General features: G+C 43.4%; 1 protein-coding gene across 3 annotated transcripts in view; it reads left to right on the forward strand.

Annotated features, from left to right (window-relative positions):
* DOK5 (docking protein 5) overlaps positions 1 to 14,017 on the forward strand; it is a 42,861-nt gene extending 28,844 nt beyond the window's left edge. Inside the window, exons 3-9 of one of the 3 annotated variants that reach the window (XM_027646192.1) lie at positions 1,358 to 1,472; positions 1,573 to 1,692; positions 2,402 to 2,591; positions 3,911 to 4,046; positions 9,840 to 9,902; positions 10,155 to 10,275; positions 13,647 to 14,017. In XM_027646192.1, the coding sequence (XP_027501993.1) occupies positions 1,358 to 1,472; positions 1,573 to 1,692; positions 2,402 to 2,591; positions 3,911 to 4,046; positions 9,840 to 9,902; positions 10,155 to 10,275; positions 13,647 to 13,714 (813 nt within the window). In that variant the 3' untranslated portion in view covers positions 13,715 to 14,017. The remainder of the gene's footprint in view (positions 1 to 1,357; positions 1,473 to 1,572; positions 1,693 to 2,401; positions 2,592 to 3,910; positions 4,047 to 9,839; positions 9,903 to 10,154; positions 10,276 to 13,646) is intronic. The other 2 variants (XM_027646193.1, XM_027646195.1) reach the window with 2 other exon arrangements.
* Positions 14,018 to 20,369: the final 6,352 nt, after the last annotated feature.

The following is a 20,369-nucleotide window of genomic DNA, read 5'->3' on the forward strand; positions in this document are numbered from 1 at the left end:
TATGTCCTTCTGCTTCTGCCCATAAAATGAGTTTCCTGCCATTGGATCTGTCATTTATTTTTATTTTGGAGAAGTGTTGCCCGTGAGTTGCTCTTTGTTCCTTCCATTCCCAGTAAGAACACCTTTTTCAGGGGTCTTGCTTGGAAGTGTGATTTTTGGCTGTCAGTTCTCTGCTGCTCGAAGGGGCTGAGCATATAAATTGACTCCAAGAAGAAAGTGCCTTAGGATGAAATGCTGGTTGACCCCAGGATGCTCTAGAGGAGGGTTTTTTGTTGCCGAAACCTTCAGCACTGATAACTCTTTATAATTCCTGTGTCTTATTTATAAGACAATTACCGTGGTTTCTTTGTTTAGAGTTACAGCTGGATATGAAACTAGTCCACAGAACCAACAAACCAAAGGAGTGAAGTTGTTGGGTTGCACTGCTCTGCTGAATTATCCCCCTTTCTCTCTCTCCTCAACCCTTACTGTGTAAAAGAATCAGTGAAATATTTTCTGATAATGACTATTTAAATGAAACTTCCTGATTCCCTTGTTGGGTGTTAGCCTTTACATTAAAATTATTTTAAATGATGAGGAATTCCTCCTCAGTCAAATTGAAGAGGATTGTTTGTGGGTTGGGAGGGTGGAAAGTGTGTGTTACAAATATAAAGCCACCTGGTGTGTATTTACCAAAGCTGTATACAAGGTAACAGATCCATGTTTATTTATTTGAGGTATGAAAGCTGTTTTTCCAAACAGTATTTGGCAACAGAAATCTTTGTTTACAAGTCCGAATCTTTAAATCTAAACCACTTTCTAATAACTAAAACTGATAATTTTTTTTTTTGTTTTAAATGGGCCATTCTAACAAATCCTCAACTTTCCATCAAACAATAATTTAGAGAGCAGCTTTCACCATTCTACAGCTTTGTCCTCTACGATGAAAGCTGTACCAGAACTTGCTCCTCCAAATGGGTGAATCCTTTAGATTTTCATCTTCACCTCTCTCTGCTTCTGCTGCATCAGGTTGGTCTTTCTCATGCCCTTCATGTCAATATTTCTCAGACTGGAGGGAGCTTTGATTCCACCTCTTGGCTAAAATTCTGCTGGGATGGTGTCACACCGAAGCTCATGTGCAGACAGGAGAGGCTGCAGGACGTGGCTGCTTCATATTCCAGAGTCTTCAGGGGGAATGTCTGAGGTGATTCCTACCAAGGCTGCCTTTCTTTAAGAGCAATCGCAGACCTGTTCATGCTGTCTCACCTTTTCTCTCTCCTTTCCATCATGATATAATTCTCTCCTCTCCTTGCCCAGTCAATAATGGATATATCTCTTTTCAAGCTCCTCATTAAAATTCCAAATTGTGCTTTTTCAGGTCACGGAGCTCAACAATGTGAAGAATATATTAAGGATGCCAAAAAGCACAAAGAAACATGCTGTGGGGATTTATTTCAGTGATGACACCTCCAAAACCTTTGCTTGTGAGTCAGGTGGGTGAAATGGTAACACACATTAGAAAACATAAGAGCATTAATTGTGGAATTATAAATTATTATATACCTACACACAGATTTTTGGGCATTTATACAGAACTTGAGGCAGATGAGTGGTGCAAGGTGCTACAGATGGAGTGTCTTGGAACACGGATTAATGACATTAGCCTTGGAGAGCCTGACTTGTTGGCATCTGGAGTAGAGAGGGAGCAGAGTGGTAGGTACATAAATGTTGACCTTTTCACCTTTTAATGGCATTATTTTAAAGTTTTGAACTGTACATGTGGATATTAGAAATAAATAGGAACAAATTGCTTTTCCAAGCCCTCCTTCCAGTTTTGTGGGGGTTGGTTTTGTTTGTTTGAGGGGTTATTTTTGACTACTGTTTTTAATTGCTGCCAGAGATAATAATTAAGGTAACTAGAATTATTTTGGAGCAGCACTTTTCTTTCTCAGACAAGTTAGTTGCTCTTGGAGATGGGAACTGTCTTTTGTTGTGTGTTTTCTTGTATGATGTCAGTGATGGAGGCACTTTGGCAGCATTGTAAAGCAAATAATAAATAATAGTAATTACATGCAAAACCTGAGCCCATGGCTACTTCACTTTCCTATGCAAATAAACTAATTACCTGCACAAGCAATGTATTTATTATTGCACACAATTTTAGTAGTTGTTTGCAAATATCAGGATTGTGCTGGTGCAGTTCTCTTCAGGCTCTGAAAGCACAAATGTTTGAGGGCAGCATTCTGACCGCCCCAAGCCTGGAGTTCATTGAGTACTGGAAGGAACTGAGTCTTTGTTTCTGAATTAGTTGTTCTAAGTGGAAATAAGATCATGTATTAGAGCTGGAAAATAGGAAATTCCTTGAATGACTTGCACATGTAACGGGCAGGGATTTTAGACTAACCTTTTGTTTTTCTCCCAGAGAGATTCAATGTGTATTTGATGCCATCCCCTAATTTAGATGTGCATGGGGAATGTACCTTGCAGATAACATTTGAGAATATCTGTCTTTGGGACATCCAGAATCCCAGAGTTAAACTCGTCTCTTGGCCATTAAGTGCCCTCCGACGCTACGGGAGGGACCCCTCGTGGTTCACCTTTGAAGCAGGGAGGTAGGTCTGGGTTTATTTTATTATTATATATTGTTTTTATTTCCTGATGCTGCTGGGTGGTGCTTTGGACCACTTCTGAAAGGTGTTGACCTTCAGCCAGAGGCCAGTCTGGACCCGCTCCTAAAAAAGTAAAAAAATACTGAAACAAATATAAAATCAAACAAAAACCATCTTAATCCCAGTTGGATGGAAGCAGCTGCCAAATAAATGTGCCTGAGGGTGGGTATGGGAGAGCTGAGGTATCCCAGGGGATGGCAGGGTAGAGGGGAACAGTGTTGGATGTTACTGTATAGAGTTGTACTTAAATAAAGCAGTATATGAGCCAGAGAACTGGATGGACAGATCTGGGAAGAAGAGGTGAACATCATTCCAGAATTTGTACACTGTGGACCTTTGGGCAGAGAGTTATGGGGTCTGTACCAGGAGAAGTGGAGTTTGGTCTTGAGGGCAGTGAGTGCCAAGTTGTTTCCCAAAAGCAAACTAAAGGAGAAGGGACTCCTGTTTTTCACTGGTTTTTGTTTATTTGTTTGTTTGTTTGTTTTTCAACAAATGGATTTATAAGAAATGTGAATGCAATTCCTTGGTTTAGAGGTGTTCTGTATTGCTCCTGAAGCTCTGTTGTAATGAGCTGAAGACTTTGGCTGGAGCTGGAGCACTGGGGTTATTGAACTCAACTATCAAATAATTCTCAGGGGATATGGATGCTTTATTTTAGATCAGCACATTAAAAAATTACAATAGTAAAAGAGAAACAGATCGTACAATTAACTTATCTGGGCAGAGAAAAGGCATTTGGATTTCCATCCTCCATATTATGTAGGATTTAGCCCTCTTGGGGAGGGGAAGGAATACATTTTCATTTAGCTGATAATGCATCAGGACAATCCAATTGGGACACAGAGGATTTGTATTTATTGTTTCAAGTGGAAGATAAAGCTGTGCAAAACTCATTACTGGCAGTGTTAAAAGTCTGAAGGAGAAAGACAAATTAATCTTACCTGGCACAGATTCTAGATGGAGACTAAATATAAAAAATCTGTGTCTGGTGTGTGAACTCTCCAGAGCTTGTGATAGATCTGCAGTGCTGAGCTGAGTCCCTGGCTGGGACAACACAGATATGACCTGAAACAATGAGACCAGGGCTGCTAAGAGCCAGGGGCAAAGACTTTCAAATAACTTTGTTCCCTATTTCAACCATTGTTGTTTCTCACTGCCTGTGCAGCAACACTTCTAGAGCAGCACAGGAAAGTTTTGCTTGTTTGTGGTGACCTGTAAACTTCCATCTCACACCTGGATCCCTTCTGCTCTTGCTTTGGCAGGATGTGTGACACAGGAGAAGGACTGTTCATCTTTCAGACCAGGGATGGGGAAGCAATCTATCAGAAGGTTCACTCAGCTGCTTTGGCCATAGCAGAACAACACGAGCGTTTGCTGCAGAGTGTGAAAAATTCCATGGTACGGCTGCTTGTTAGGCCTGGTATTCCAGGCTGGAATATCCAACCACCAATATGTGTCTTCAGTGGGATTTTAAGTTTTGGTTTAAAGATTCTGATTATTACTCTTACTAAATTCTACTTGATCATAAACTTTAGGGTAATATGTATAACTGCAATTCCTTTTCAAGAATCAAAACAAGAGGGAATCTTACAGTCCTCGATCTTCATGCTTGCAAAGCTGTCAATAAGTGTGAATTGATACAGAGATAAATGCACATTCTCATTAGTTTCCTTTGATGAATCAGCATCATGAGTTTGGTTGCAAACATTTCTCATCAGTCTATTTGCAAAATGTTGTGGCTCGTGCTCAGTTTTCCATTTGCTAATTGGTGTCTACACTCTGAAGATTTGGGAGGAGTCACATGGTTCACATTAAACCATGGGGGAGGACTAGGTGTTTGCCTGATCTCTCAGTGAATATCTGTTTTCCACAAGTGCTTTTTGTATCTAAAACTTAGTTTATGACATGCATGGCTGGTAGGAAATATAGAAGTGGAAGGTGCAAAGCTAACAAAAAAAATAGTGAAGGATCTCCAAAAGCTTTATGTCTAAGGAAGGCAGTTTTGTGGCACTTGCACCTAATGTGTTTCAGGGTCTTATTAACTTCTAATTTAATTTTTTGTTTGCTTATGAAGCCTGTAGAGTGAGAAGGAGTGTTTTGTTTATCTCATTTCTCAATTGGTCTCTGCACTCCAGGACTCACAGGGTGACTCTGGCAGCAAAATTAGTATCCTGAAGATAAGAGGTTTTCTGGAATATACAGAATCCACAGAATGGACAAATGTGGAAGAACTTGGCTATAAACAACATCTCTATTCCAAGCAGTAGTAATCTGCAACAAGTCTTTCTTCTTTCCTTTGCTGTAAACATAAGCACTGCTGTTATCCATGTCTAATCCTTTCAGTAATTCTACTGTCTCAGTTTCAGGGATAAGTTGTAGTAATGAATTATCCCGGTATTAACTGGATGAACCAGCTGGGATGAAACAGAAGATGCCATTATTACTGTGAAGATTTTAGTAAAGATGAGAGTGGATGTTGAGGGGATGGAGAAGGGAACAGACTGTCTTAAGTACTTGGTGTCTTTTTGTTCTTCCACAGTCTTTACTGGGTTTGGCTTTTGTTTAAAACCAAGAACCTTTTAGTTCTAATTAACGAAAAGAGTTCTAGTTCAAAAATATCCAAAACTGAGACAGATTGGTTGATGATATTAGTGCTCAATCTGCTCAATTAAGCAGATTAAAATTAACCAAGGCTAGGTCAGTGTAACTAACTAACATTTGTATCCACCAGGATCAGAAGTGATCGAGTAACCTGTTGAGAGCACTTCATTTTCAAGCAGAAGGGATCAGTTCTGAAGCAACAGTGAATAGTTTTAAAGGCAATTTCATGTTTGTTGGCTTTGCATTTATGAAATAGCATCTTTAATAGATGATGTCTGATGCTGCACTGTAAAGTTTCCATCTTACAAATGCCAACAGACTGCACAGATGCAGAGCTGCTGTAGATTTCAATAGGCAGCAGCTGCACAATCTCTCAAAGCTTTTTCAATGAATGACCACAATCCCTAAATCTAATTTTATAGATCCTAGATTCCTAAGTATGGAATAACAACATATTCATGATGAACTGAAAGTCATGTAATTTAGTAGCAGAATACAATTGTTTCAGAGGAGTCCATGTGCCCCTGAATATGAGTTCCCCAAGCCTGCCATAGGAATGTTGCCTGGTTCCAAAATACTCACTAAGGCTTGATGGCTTCTCTCGGGTTCAAGATTCTAAATCTGGGATTCAGATTTAAAAATTTAGGCAGAGGGCTGTTATATCAGCATAGAACTCCTATGGCTTATTTTGCTGATTACAAAATATTTGTAAAGTACCTCTTTGTTCAAATTGATTGATTTCCCTTGTATTTTTCTTCTGCTTTTGAACACCTCAATGAGGAGTTTATTTCAGAGGCTTGCACTTAATCTTCAGCTTTCTGTATTGTTTCTGTCTCCAAGACTTACTTACTCTGTGTGGATTCTTTGTATTAGTGAAGCTTGAGTTGTTATTTACAGAAAGGGTAAGTAAAAGAAGAAAGTAGGAGATGTAGTGGTGAGAAATGAAGTCTATACTGAATGTCTTCTATTTGCTCCTGGAATCCTGACCACTGCCATATCACTGGAGTGATTATCCAAGGCTGAGGGGAAGGTTTTACTAAGTTACCTGAGGGTTCCTGCAGCCTGTGCAAGAAAAAGGAAAAAAAGAGAGTTGAATATCCCATGCTGACAGAGTGAAATAAAGCTGCCAAGTTCTGCTGAGAACGTGGGCTCTGATGTGTCTGTCACCTCCCTGGCAGTCACTCCTGCACATCCAGTACGTGCTTCAGAGCGTGACTGGAGCTGGCTCTGGCTCCCGAGATGGGAAGTGGGTGCAAAGCAGTTCCTGGGATGGAACCTCACCCTCACACGTGCTGCTGCTGCTTCGTGCCCAGGTCTGAGCACGTGCTCACCAGCCTGGGACACTTCCACAGCTGGGGGTCACTTGTTTTCCTTCTGGATGTATCCACAGCTCTCTCCCTTTTCTCTTTTAAAGGCAAGAACGAGCTGGCTTTGCTTAGTGATGCATGAAGCCATTCTGGTCATTTGGTAACCCATCCCATCCAAGTGTTTCTTTCCTTTCACTTTTGCCTTGCCAGACAATGGAAAGAAAATACTTCTTCGGGTTATATTTTTGTGACGATTTGGTTACCATGAAAACTGATGGGAGCAAGTGCTGTGACTTCACTGCTCTCTCTTCAGGTTGCTTTAAAAAAGACATTACAACCTGACACCTCACTAAGAAATAATAACTGTGAAGCTCCCAGTCTTGGCAGCTAAAGCTCAGTGCTTCATGGAAATGGATTATCAGCCAGTTTCCTGCAGCCTTCCCTGACTCTTCTTCTCTCTTGAAGTGGGCACTTTGCACTTGTTCCACCTGATGTGTCCCTGTCCAGGCTGGAGCCTCTGTTAGCTCTGGCCACTTCCACAGAGATTCAGAATTAACTCAGAGTTAACTTCTAGAATATTTACCATTAGTGCAAGACAGAGAGAGTAGCCAAAACAGCAGCAATCTGTTGATGCCCCTTAATGCCTGAAGTTGTTTCTATTACTTGACCAGTCTGTAGTTTTCCTATAATGAAGTTGAAAATGTTTCTTAAACAATTATTGTTCAAATTGATTTTGATTGATTTGCTGGGAAGAAAATCCCCCCCAAAACCACAGCGAGTGCAATCTTCTCTGAGGGGGAGGTTTCAAGAGGAAGGTTTGCCTCAAGTGCTAGTTGTCCTGCAAAACCTTTGAAAATTAGGTTGTCCAGCCTGAGGAAACCAACCAAACATAACAAATCTTAAATCATCTTTCTTTTCTTTCCTTTTGGAGCCATGTTTACAGCTAACCTGAGAGAACACTGGTGTGCAGGGGCTTTTTATTACTTTTTTTTATTTTGTTTACTTTTGGGGTTTTTTGTTTGTTTGGGTTTTTTTTCTGATTTTGTGGTTGTTGGTTTGGTTTTTTTTCCAGTACTTTTTCTTAATTTTTGTAATTTATAATGCAATTTTACTCATTTGTTAAGGTGGGATCCAAGAAAGAAAATACTTAATCTTTCCTCTGCAAGCCCCAGGACTTCTGAGACCCAACACCCTGTGTTTGGTCCAGAGCTGGTGTCACCATCCAGGTGACAAGAAGTCAAGAGGTGGGGCAGCAGCTCCCCAGCTGCTCCTGACAGTGGCTGAGAGCTGCTCCATCCCCTTCCTCCATGGGTCTGTTGCAACATCCAGAGCTGTGGGGTGGCTTTTGGTTGTCCCTCACAGCTCCTCCCATCTTTGCCATGTGGGTTTAAGCGTGACCGAGCATCACTTGCTGCCTGTTTTATGTGCAGGGTGCTGTGTTTGAGTCTCTCTGGGGATCCTGATCCCTTGCTCAGCTTCGTTCTCCTCCTCCTCTGAGCAGAAATGGGTGAGGGTGGAGATTTGGTGCCCTCTGGTTATCAGTTTATTAGCTGTGTTAATGATGTGTGGAGCCGCACGTCCCGCCTGGCTCCTGCCTGTGCCCAGACGTGCTCCAGCATGTCAATGCTGGCTGTGGGACCTGCTCCCAGCTCTGGGTGCTCCTGTGGCACAGAGCCAGGGCGTTAGCAACTTATCCCTCCTCGTTGTGTTGCCACAGAGATGCAGTAGGTTAATTGTGGGAATGGAATCAATCACCATTAAAGCCGCCGGTGCTCGCAGGCCGAGGCGGTTTGATGAGACACTGTGTATTCAGCACGGAACACACTAATTCTTATCTTCAGCTCTGGACTTTTTAACTTCTTCCCCTGCTGATTGAGTTCAGGCCCTTTTCTGTGTCATTATTTAGTCTTTCTCTGGCTGTGTCTATGATTTTTTGTCTCCCAAGCCAGCCTGTTGATTTTTATACTCCTGCTGACAGCTGAACTATTGCTTGAACTGCCTTAGCTTGCTGTCCAACTCACCAGTAAATGAAACCTCCACAAGAGATACCTGGAGCTGAGAAATGCCATCATCCCTGATTGGTATTCCCTGTACAAGATCCCTGGTTGGTTGTTTCCATGGTGCCAAGGTGTGTGTGTGGCGACACTGCAAAGGAGCTGTGATGAACATGGTGTAGGTGGGTCCTGGTGCAGTGACTCACATCCAGCTGATGTGGAGGTGGGTGTTTTCAGAGCAGGACTAGAGCTGGGCTTGATTTGGTTTAGTTTTACCTTCACATCACAGATGTCCACTGCACAGAGAGGAGGTTGAAGGTAGAAGGCACCTCTGAATAACTTGGAAATTGGTCTCTTTGGATATACCCAGCCCTCACCCCTTTTCTGTGCTTGCTTTGCCTGTTTGCTTTTGTTCCAAAATGTACTAATTTTCTTGTAAAAGGTTCTGTCACCTCTGGTTTTGTGAAACTAAGATGTGAAACTTACTCTTTTGTAAAAAACTGTCTTCATAAATTAGAAAAGTCTAGTTGAGCCTTGGTATGTTTGAATGGTGTTTCCCTGAGCTTTGAGAGGAGAACTTTACCTGTATTTTCAGAGAGTTCACAGATTTTCTGAGTTGGAAGGGGCCCACAAGGATCATCAAGTCCAACTCTTACGTGAATGGCTCACACAGGGATTGAACCCACAACCTTGGCTTTATTTGCACCAGGCTTTAACTGAGCTTATCCCAGGCTTATTCTGAAGCTTATGATAAAATCCAAATATTTTTATCAGCTTGCACATATATCTTATTGAATTCATGTAAGAATGCCTGGAGGTAGTCAGTTCTCATATATTTTTGTGTTAAATCCAGTATAAATAACAAGGGGCTGTGATTACATAAGAAAATGTAGCTGAAGGCCCTGTATGCAGGGGGATGTGTGGGATGGGGCTCCCAGCAATGCACTGCAGCCCATGTGCTTTCCTGAGCACACTTGGATGTGCTGTTCATTTGAGGAATCTTGGGGAAGGATGCAGTTATCTATCTCCTGTTGGACTCCTGTGCCATCCAGCTGGCAAGGTCCTCAGCTGTAGGAGAGGGGAGATGAATAGAAAATACCTCAAAACGAACGAGAACAACCTGTCCTCACACATGGGACATATCCAATCAGGTTTTGAGTGTACTGGGGCTGTATTTAGCTTTGGGAATTTGCTTGTGTAGCTGGGAAGACCCTCTGCTGGCTGTGCTGCCAAAGGGGGAACACACCAGCACTGCCCTGCCTTCTGCTGATCCCCAGTTTCTCTTTCAGCTGCTTGGGTTAGGACTCCCCTCGGGGGAAGCAGGGCTTGCCCAGGACCAGGGGAGCACCAAGGTGAGCTGTGGTGTGAAACAGCAGCGTGGCCTCCTAACCCATGGTGTGTTAGAGACTAACCAGTTAGTCCTTGCTGCTGTGGAGACTAACTAGTTAGTCCTTTCTGCTGTGGAGACTAACCAGTTAGTCCTTGCTGCTGTACAGGGGGCAGAAGGAGGGCAGGAGTGAGAGGCTGTGCTGGTTGTTTTGTTAGAACTTCTTGCAGGCAGAGGTGCTGCTGTTTCAGACCATGTCCTTCGTGTCCCTTTGCAGCTGCAGCTGAAGCTGAGCGAGCGCGCCGTGTCCCTCAGTGCCATGGTGCCCCTGCCCCGCAGCGCCTACTGGCACCACATCACCCGGCAGCACAGCACGGGGCAGCTCTACGGCCTGCAAGGTAAGGGGGGGTCAGGGCACAGCTCCTGGCACTGCTGGGGCACTGCCCTGTCTGTCCATCCCACTGCAGGGTGACATCCAGGCTGAGCCGCTGCCGTCGGGCTGAGGGAGAGAAGGCACATTGCCTCAGCTTGAGGTCAGGAAGGCTCTGCTGAATCCTGGGCAGGACAGGACAGGGCAGACAGGGGGGTATAAACCGAAGGGGTTGTGCTCAGGGGCTCTGTGATGCTGCTCTGAGCTGAGGCACGAGGCTCAGTGCTGTGGGAAGTCACATTGTGTCCCCTACCTTGTCCCCCTGCAAGTGCTCCCATTTTCCTCTCAAACAGAGAAATACCAACAGCCAGGCTGATGTGAGAGTTTTACATATACAGAGAACTCAGAGAACCTTGTTGGGATGGATAATTTGGCACAGGGGTTGTCATCAGGAGGTTCTCCTCTTCTTACTTCCCATTGGAGTGGGATCCTTCATTTGACAAGTTTTCTGACCATTTCTACAGGATGGCCAGTTACCAAATGTGTCTAATCCTTTCTGCTACCAAACCCTTAGATGCACCTGATTTTTTGTCAGACTTAAACCCATTTGGCTCCCCTCCCCTTTGGGTGGCTGCCTCATGCTAAGAGTGATGGCAGCCTTCATTGTTCATTTTGTGTACTTGCTAACATTCAAGCAAAACAACCATATTCTCAAAAACAGCTGGAATAGGGAAACTAAAAGGAAATGGCCATGTTAAGTAATTCTAGAAAACTGTTTTTTGAGCAGCTGCAGTGCTGCCACTGTGCACTGCAGTGTGGCCCAGGGGTGGGCAGGTGTCTTCTCCAAATCCCCTCCTTGCTGCCAGTCTAAGGGGCAGCACAGTTCAGTCCCCTCATGCCTGAGCACCTCCTGGGTCTGCAGAGAGGGAGGGATGCTCCCAGTGGTCCCTCTGCTGTCACCAAGGGACATCTAGTGGTTCCTGAGTGCCTGGATGGGGTGGGAGGGACCCCACTGCTCCTGCAGGCAGGAAGGCTGTCAGGGAAGCATCTCTGCCCTCCAGGTGTTTCAGAGAGTGTTTAGAATCTGAACTTCAGTCTCCTGAGAGTGGAAACCACAGCACCTCATGTGTGTAACTGATGCTTTGTGCTGATTTCCCCAGAGGCACCTGGAATAGGAGCTGCTGGTGCTCAGACCAAAGTCAGCATTGTGTGGTTCTGTGTGTTTTCAGAATTAAAAACTCCAACGAAAACCCCATTTGTATTTCAAACACACTCTTCCACTGTCAGCTCCATGGATTGGCTGAGTTTGTTTTGGTGCAGCAGTTGGTATCAGTGAGTTGTGGGTCAGGATCAGGGTGTTGGAAAAGCCAGCAGAAAACAGGCTAAACACTTAATAGAATGCAGCAGCCTGGAGTGTTGAGTAGAGGGAGCCAGAACCTACCAGAACTTGCTTCTATAATGGATGGAATAGAGGCTGAGCTGGATTAAACATTTGGATGATAACAGTCTTAGGATCATGAAATGGCCTGGATTGGATGGGACCTTAAAGATAATCTCATTCCACCCCCTGCCATGGGCAGGGACACCTTCCGCTAGCCCAGGTTGCTCCAAGCCCCATCCATCCTGGCCTTGGACACTTCCAGGGATGGGGCAGCCACAACTTCTCATGGTGGATTGATGAACTGAAGCAGTTTCTCTTCACCACTGGGCCATTAGAAAGTGAAGCCCAGCTTGGCCATCAGATATGAGTTATTTCTCTGTCATCCCTGACTTTCAGGGCTGGTGTGTGCTGCACCCAGGACCATTCCTGTTGCAAAAATCCCCACAGGTTGACCTGTGCTTAGCAGAAAACCTCAGGAGCTGGCAGGGCTTTCTGGTACTAACATGGAGACAACATTTACCAGCATCAAGCATTCCGAAATCACAGTTTTGAACCTCCTGGTTTGGAAAACATTTAGAGTCGTGTCCTTTTTTCAGTTTCTTTTTTCCCCTTCTCTCATATTCCAGGAATTTCTCAAGGAATAATGAGTGATAGATACTTACTATATTTTTTTAAATAAATCCAGTGGAGTTTAACACATCCACGACATGGAATGTCACCATCTGTGATTAAAAATTACAGCCCTGACACATGTAGCCATATTCTAGTCTGGTACTTTGGCTTTCAGGAAAAAAAACTAAAAAACCCCCCCCAAAACCAAAACAACAAACAAACAAAAAACCCCTAAAAGGCGATATTTTTCCTTGTTCCTTTTTTCCAACACTAGAGGGGGCAGGCAGCACGTGGAAAGCCTCAGTTAACCAGAGGAGGGATGAATAAAAAAGCAGCATTTACGTGGCTGTTCAGATTTGTTCAATAAATTAGGGCATGGGAAGATGAGCTGCTGGTGGCAGCCTGTAGCACAGGGGGACAGGGCTGCTCCAGCCCTGTGACACAGGCAGTGCACTGGGCTTGCTGTGCCTTACTGTGGAGCCCTTTATTAAAACAGTAATTCAGAGTTGACAGAAGACAAATAGACTGCATGGGCACAAACCACTGGGTTTATATTTAGAAAAATAGCTTTGCTTGCTAAACTGGGAGAAAAGGATCCTTAGGAGAGTCTGTTGTCATGAGAAGGGGGTCAAAGTCTTTGTGGAATAAGTCAGGCAGCTAATGTTGGAATTAGGAGAGACACTAAAGGCCTCATGTTACTCAGCAGTCAGGGCTCCTTCTTCGGTGATATCTAATTAGATCAGGTTCCCAAATTCTGGGCCACCAAGTTGATCAGAGGGATGGAGCAGCTCTGCCATGGGGAAAGGCTGAGGGAATTGGGATTGTTCAGCCTGGCTCTGGGGTGACCTGATTGTGGCCTTCGAGTGCCTGAAGGAGCTACAAGAAAGATGGAGACCTGGAGTGACAGGACAAGGGGGAATGGCTTCACACTGGCAGAGAGAAGGGTTAGATGGGATATTGGGAGGCAATTGTTCCCTGTGAGGGTGGGGAGGCCCTGGCACAGGTTGCCCAGAGAAGCTGTGGCCGCCCCATCCCTGGAAGTGTCCAAGGCCAGGTTGGATGGGGCTCTGAGCAACCTGGGATAGTGATTTCTGAATTGGTTCTTGTCCTCTTTTCTAAGGTACAGGAAAGATCTGCTGCTAATATTGGGAGCTAAAGTGCATTTTTCATTTAAAATGCAAATTCGGAGCTTTAAAAAACTTAATTTGCTTTGAACAAATTTCTGTTCTGAAGGAAATGGTAAAGAAAATCTGAGTGCAGATGTTTCTGAGATGGAGCAGCAGATGAAGCAGGCATAGGTTTAATTAAAATTCTGTGAAGTTCACATAGTCCTGTGCAAAACACTGACTGAGGTGCCTGTGTCTTACTGAGGGTTCTTCTGTTTTTTCACATCTGACTTGGTGAAGATGTTTCCAGCCCAGTGAAGCTTCATCGCACGGACACTTTTCCAACCTACAGGTCAGACCATCGATAAAAGACTGTAAAGAACTTCACAAACTCTTGTCTCCTGACCAACTACCCCGGTGGATGACAGTGATGATGATGATAAGGATGGAAACATGGAGAAGTCCAGGATGGATGAAAGGTTCTTGCAATACCAAGGATTTTCTAAACTTTGACAAAAGCGGAAACTATTACTGGGGAGAGGAACAAACCCAACAAACCCTCTGGTGTATCTTTTATATCTTACAGTTGGACAGAGAAGAAACCACTCCCTAAATACTTCCAAATGATTTTGTATGATAGGTATGTTGTAAATATATGAGACTCTCCTGTGGTAGTGTGGTCCCATTTTGTCTCTTACAGCTGTGTGTTCACTGCTGTGTCACCCTTGTTTGTGGCAATGCTTATCTTTAGTTATTTACATTATTGTTAACCTAATCCTTGCCCTTTGGAATGGTGGCCAGTTTTAAGTAGCTCTCGGATACAATTTTTTCTGTTTGAAGCCTGATGAAGACTTGATTGATTTCTTTTAAAAGTACCCTCTCTATCTTCTCTTTCCTGTATTTATTTCCATCTCTGTAAACGTTTAAAATAAAAAAGTCCCACTGAATTTGTGGTGCAGTGCTTTTTGTCATCACTGGCAGTATCACAAACAGCTCTTGTGGAGGCATTAGGGCACTAGAAGGAAGGACAGTGGTTTCCTTGATATCCAAAGCCATACAACCACTTGTTGGGAGTTCTGGGGAAGCAGAGGAGATTCATCAGGAATCTCACAATGCTGAAAACGTTTTGTGGCAGAAAGATGATTTTTTCTGTTTTGTGACAGCATCCACGTTAGACACTGCTTTTGTAGCTTCATCTCAATTTAACAGCAAACAGACTTTCATAAATAGCACATTTGACTGCTGTTGCTGTGCCAAATGGTCAGAATTGGAGAACAGCTGTGGACAGAAAATTGTGATTATCCTAAATGCTAGTGAATGAGTGAGGTGTAGGTAAATCAGCTCGTTAACAAGCTCTGGGTAAGAAGGACTGATCAGGTTAGATCAGACTGATCATCTCTAACCCCCTCATTCCTGCTCACCTAACAAGCTTAAGAACTAAGGGGGAGTATGGGCTCTGCATATTTTTAATTGTTAAAATATTGGATACCGAAAAACCTAATGGTAATTGCATTTATCCAGGCATGTATGTCAGCAGCTCATTTTTCAGCAGATATCCCAGAAGAGAAGTAAAAGAACGCAGTGGCTAGAGTAGGTTTGTAGAGAATGAGCCTCATTTGTTCATGTTTATGGAGAATGAGTTGGCACAGGCTAATTTTCTCAGAGGACAGAGGTAATGGTCTTGGAGTGAAAATAACAAATATCTTGGTTTTTAATAGGAATATGAAGTTTTAGAGCAGACTGGGAGGACGTGGTGTTGATCGTGACCCACATGATGACTGAAAGTAGATTTCCAAACTCTTCTTCCACAGTGAGCTGTGCTCAGAGGTGATGTCAGTGTTCCTGCTGGATTAGGGTAACCAGTGTCTGCTCCCAGCTGGGGTTAATGTGGGATGGAGCAGTGGGCAGTGTGCTTATTAAAACTGCAGATCTATAACATAGGAAGGAAAGACACAGGACCGCAAGATTAGAATACAGAATTAACTGGGTAAATTCAAAGAAATTCAATAGCGACAAGTGGTTCTAAGCAAGGCTTAACTGACTACCCAAATACCTGATGGGAAGGGGAACAAGAGAGCAGCTCTTTGGAAGGGATGTAGGGGCTGTAGCAGTTTGCAAGTGGAACATGACGCAGCAAGGCTGTCTTGCTGCTAAACAACTAAGTGTCATAAGGGAAGGTAAAAGGGTTTGGCTTTCAAGGCTGATATAATTCTGCTCTGCTTTAGGCTGGCGAGGTCTTGGCTGGAGTCAGGGTGTGCTCGGAGCTGTGCCTGGTCACAGCTGACACCATGGGATACTCCAGCTCCTGAAGTGCCCTGTGTGCTCTCTCATGTCTTTACCTTCCTCTACTAAACAGAATTCCTCTCCAGGAATAGGGAAGAAGCAGATGTTTCCAAGCCAATTCAGCCTTTCTGTTTGTTACAGCGTCCTGAAGTAACCAGTCACTCCAGCAAGATCTGGCTTTAGGCTTAGGATCTACCAGTTTAATAAACATATTATCAATTGTGGAGTAAAACACTGGAAGAAAGGTAAGATGTTGGGTTTCTACTAGAGGTGAGGGAGGCTCTCAGGGAAGCAAACCCTGAGTGTGGTGAAGGTAAATGTGTTTCTGAAGGAAAAAAATCAATGTGCCATTATTGTTTAAGGAACACCATAGTGAAGAGTTAAGCTTAATTTATTATAAATAAGCACTATGTTCACTTTATTTCCAAGCTGAACTGCTAACATAAATAAGTGATTGAAAGACATGTTGTGACTAATAGGCCTTTATCTTTCAGGCTTACTTCTGCTAATATGTTCCCTTTGGAGCTGGCAGCATCTGCTGTTTTATCATGGATATGACAGTTCAGTAAATGCTTTTATTCACCTTTCAGTCATGCAGTGATTGATATAGCAGGACTATCTGTGCTTGAACAGTTCAATTACAAAGAGGACAAAAAAAACCACTCCAACCTTGTCCTTTAAATGAAGGGTCATTAAATCAGCTAGCTCTGATATTATTCTTTCGAGTGAAACTGTCGGTGAAAGATGGAAAAACAGCCTAAAAGTAACTTTGCTTTGAATTACTTTGTGTATGACACGATATCAAGAAGCTGCTTTGTTTTAATTTTTGATACTAATAGATTTAATTTCTCTTTGTGTCATTGCTGGCTCAGTTAGGAAGGTCAGTGGCTGAAGGAAGTGAGAGAGTTTGGAGAGTTTGCTACTCCTGTAGTAAATGGATTTAGGGCAAAGGAAAGGGCTTCCCCTGTTTGGAGCCAGAGTGTTCAGACTGCACAGCAGATTGTGGATAAGTGATGATGATGCTGTTTGTGCCAGTTGATTCACTGTGGTACCTGATACACCAGTGAAGAGAGATGCTGGACTGAGTGGAAATCCCTCAGGTAACTGAACTGTGCTCTGTCTGAAGAGATGCACTTCAGAAAGTGTGCTGCAAACCCATTTGTAGGGCTGGGGGCTTCAGGGTTACCAGGGATTCAAGGATCAGTGTGTGACAAATCCTTGAGGGCTAATTTTCCTCGGTGTCTGCCCTGCAGGCAGCCCCTCCACGTTAACAGACCTTCACAAAGGGTTTTTTGAGCTTGTGCTGTGTGTGAAAAGGACAATAACAATTTTGCAGCTTGGTTTCATTTGCTCCACCTAATTCCAGTACGGCCTTTTATATCCTTCAATCTTGTTCTTCCTTGAACATCCACAGAGCTTCCCAGATAACTTTTTCAAAGGTACGGAAGTGTTGTGCAGAGTCATCCCAACGAGCTCTGGGTAACCTCTCCCATTCACACAGCTCTTGGTAGCACTGTGCTGCTCCTCAGGCACAAGATCCAACAGAAATGCCAGACCCCTGCTCCCTTTCATCCCACAAAAGACCAGTGGCCAACCTGCAGCTCATAATAGTGGAGATGGAAGGATATGTTTTAGGGGTAAAGAGAAGAAAGGATCAGATAGAAAGTGTGGAGCTGCTTACCCCACTTTCAAATCCAGGCTAAGAAAAGTTATTCTGTCTTTTGAGCAGGAATGAACCAGCAAAGTGGTAATAGCACAGTGGGGAGAGGGTCCAGCAGAACTCTGGATAATGATCCCAGAAGGCTAATTTTGCAATCAAGTGCGTTATGGGGAAAAAAAAAATCTAATATCAAAACTTCAAATTACGTTTCTTTTTCGTAGTTGTTTTTATTACAGGTAACAGAATGTAAATGTCGTTATCTAAAATAGCACTGAGGGGGATGGAACTGCTGTAAATTATGGTGCTGCTGCGAGGAATAGCAGAGGGCACATCCTCTCTGTTGCCATTTTATATTCCCATGGAATCGTACAAGGACTTGCCAAAAGTCAGTCAAGACCTCAAGGTATTTTCATCACAGTTCAAAACTTTTTTAAATCTTTTTTTCTTTAATAAAGGAGATCTTCCATTTTTCGCTGGACTGAGATCTAACAACAACACAGTTTTTGCCTCCTTGAGGGAGGGCAGTGATTTGGGTGGGTTGTTTCAGCATTTGTCTGAGTGAAACAGTTTTTATTTTTCATGTTTGTAGTGCTGTTCATGCTTATTCCTAAAATTGTTAGTGTTTAGTTTTCCTTTCCCTTCTCACACCTTACAGCAGAAAAGCATCATTAATATTTAAGCAGATGAACATCTCTTGAAATTTGTGACTTGCAGCCAGAATGCCATTAATTTAAGTAATCACACAGATAGAATTAATTCAATCAGAGTTGTATCTGAGTCCTGTTGCTGAGCAATTCCAGTGAGTGCATAATAATCCTGTTGCCTCAGGCATTGGGATCAGGGGTCAGGATGTGATATTTCTGTGTATTCATTAACTTTCACAAGGGCAGATTGATCTTCTCTTTCCATGAAGGCTAATGAACCATTTTCTTATTTTTAGGGAATATTCCATCACTACCAGTGGTCCCGTAGTGTTTAAAGAAAGGCTGTTTTCAAATAGAAGGCTCTAATTAGAACCCAGGCTGGGCTGTATTCGTTGCTTGACACTTCCTCCATGGATTTACAAATGCCAGCAAATAAACTTGCCAGGAAAAACTTTATTTAGGGGCTTTCTCTGTAGTATTTAGCCTATGGATTGTTCTACCTCCTGACAAGCCAAACCCATGGAATTAGGTGCTGAGACAATCAGCCTGGTTGGGTTTGTTTAGGAGTGTTTTCCCAGCCATCCCTTTTTTAAACGCTCTGGAAACCTGAGAGATAAAAGCAGTGAGGTGTTGATTTGCTCCAAGCCATCCAAAAAAAAAAAAAAAAAGTTATAGTCTCTATGATGAAATGAATTCCTGGCTTTCTAGCCACAGAAGGTGGGAAAATATAGAAAGGATTAACATGAATAGCTGGGAGTGTGTTTGGCTCCCGGAGCCGCTGGAGCGGCGCGATGCCAGTCCCTGCCACGGGATGCCAGCCTTGGCCTGGGAATGGGAATGCCAGCCTTGGCCTGGGGATGGGAATAGCAGCTGCTCCTTTACCTGTATCTGCTCGGTGCTCCCGACCCTCTGAAACTGGGGTTAGACCTGATAACCTCAAAATATCTCACACTGGTTTTTATCTGTGTTGTGGTGCCTTCCCTCGCTTTTGTATCACTGGGAACAGGGAAAACTTGTGGGTTATTCCAAAAGTTATCTCTGGCAAAAAAAAGGGTTTTATATGCTCAGGTGAGGGAACTGGCAATGTCTACATGGGCCCATTGTTTGGCTCAGGCTCTGTTTCCAGTCCAAGCTGGGTTTCCTACAGCACTGTTTGCCCAGAGAAGCTGTGGCTGCCCCATCCCTGAAAGTGTCCAAGGCCAGGTTGGGTGGGGCAGCCTGGGCTAGTGGAAGGTGTCCCTGCCCATGGCAGGGGTTGGAATAAGATGATCTTTAAGGTCCTTTCCAACCCAAACCATTCTGGGATCCTGTGACACTTGATTTTCCACATCCTATCAATGAGAATGGCACATTTGCAGGCAGGAGTTCCCAGGATAGTCGTGTAGTAACAGTGCTGCCATTTTCAGAAACAATGGGATAAAGACCACATAAAACAGTGTGGAGAAGACCTCTGGTCCTACTGGACAAATTATCTTTTAAAGGACACATAAAAACGAGACTCTAATTACCTGTGCTCGTTAAGATGCTCTTAGTTTGTTTTTTTTCTTATGTGTGGAATTACACCCCAGCCACAGTTAAACCCTGGCAACTGCCTGAATTTTGTCTCTCAGATTTCCAGGCTGACTTTCCCTAACCTTCTGTCCTATACTTTTATATTCTGCTGTGAACTTCCCAAGTGTGGTATCTCCAGCACAGAGGTGGACACACTCTTTGTGTAGTATATGAAATCATACCTTTATCAAATTATAGCTTCTAATCAGATATTGTCTGTACTTTGAGACCACTGGGTAAAAGCTGTTAAAAAATGACTAAGAGAAATTCACTTGCTAATATAATTTATTGTATCTTTTTGACTGAATCAAGATTATTTTACATAATGAGAGGACAAATTATATAGAAAACCTGTAGTGCTGAAGGCAGTGCACCCTTTTGGAATATACTGTCCATAAAACTGAAGTAAATAGTTGCATAAATACTTATTTCTCCATAAGGTGGAATGACTCAGCTGAAAGCCAGACAGCATTAATGAGGTGTGATATCTGGTTTTGGCACATTCAGTAAAATGAAAGTGTACCTACATTCATAAATGAAATACATAAATGCTGTTCTGCAGTGTAGGAAGGAAAAAGGTGGCAAAATTAGATTTATAGCTCCTCTGCCAGCTGTGAAAGATAAGGTGTTGGAGGGACCTGTCACAGCTGAAGCTGCTCAGGAGCTCTGCTCTGAAGTCCCCAGGGTTACTCATGAGTAACCTACCCTTTTCTTCATGTATTTGTCTCAAAATGAAGACCAGGCCAGACTTTCATGGGCCTTTTAATTGTAGTGGGTGTAGACTTACAGCAACTCCATGTATTGGGACACTGGAATGCCCCTGGATACAGACAGCAAGGAGGGGCAAGAGTGGCTCTGATGGAGGGATGTCCATGGAAAGCCCCG

Source organism: Corapipo altera, unplaced genomic scaffold (assembly GCF_003945725.1).
Source record: "Corapipo altera isolate COAL_440 unplaced genomic scaffold, ASM394572v1 64, whole genome shotgun sequence".
Lineage (NCBI taxonomy): Eukaryota > Metazoa > Chordata > Aves > Passeriformes > Pipridae > Corapipo > Corapipo altera.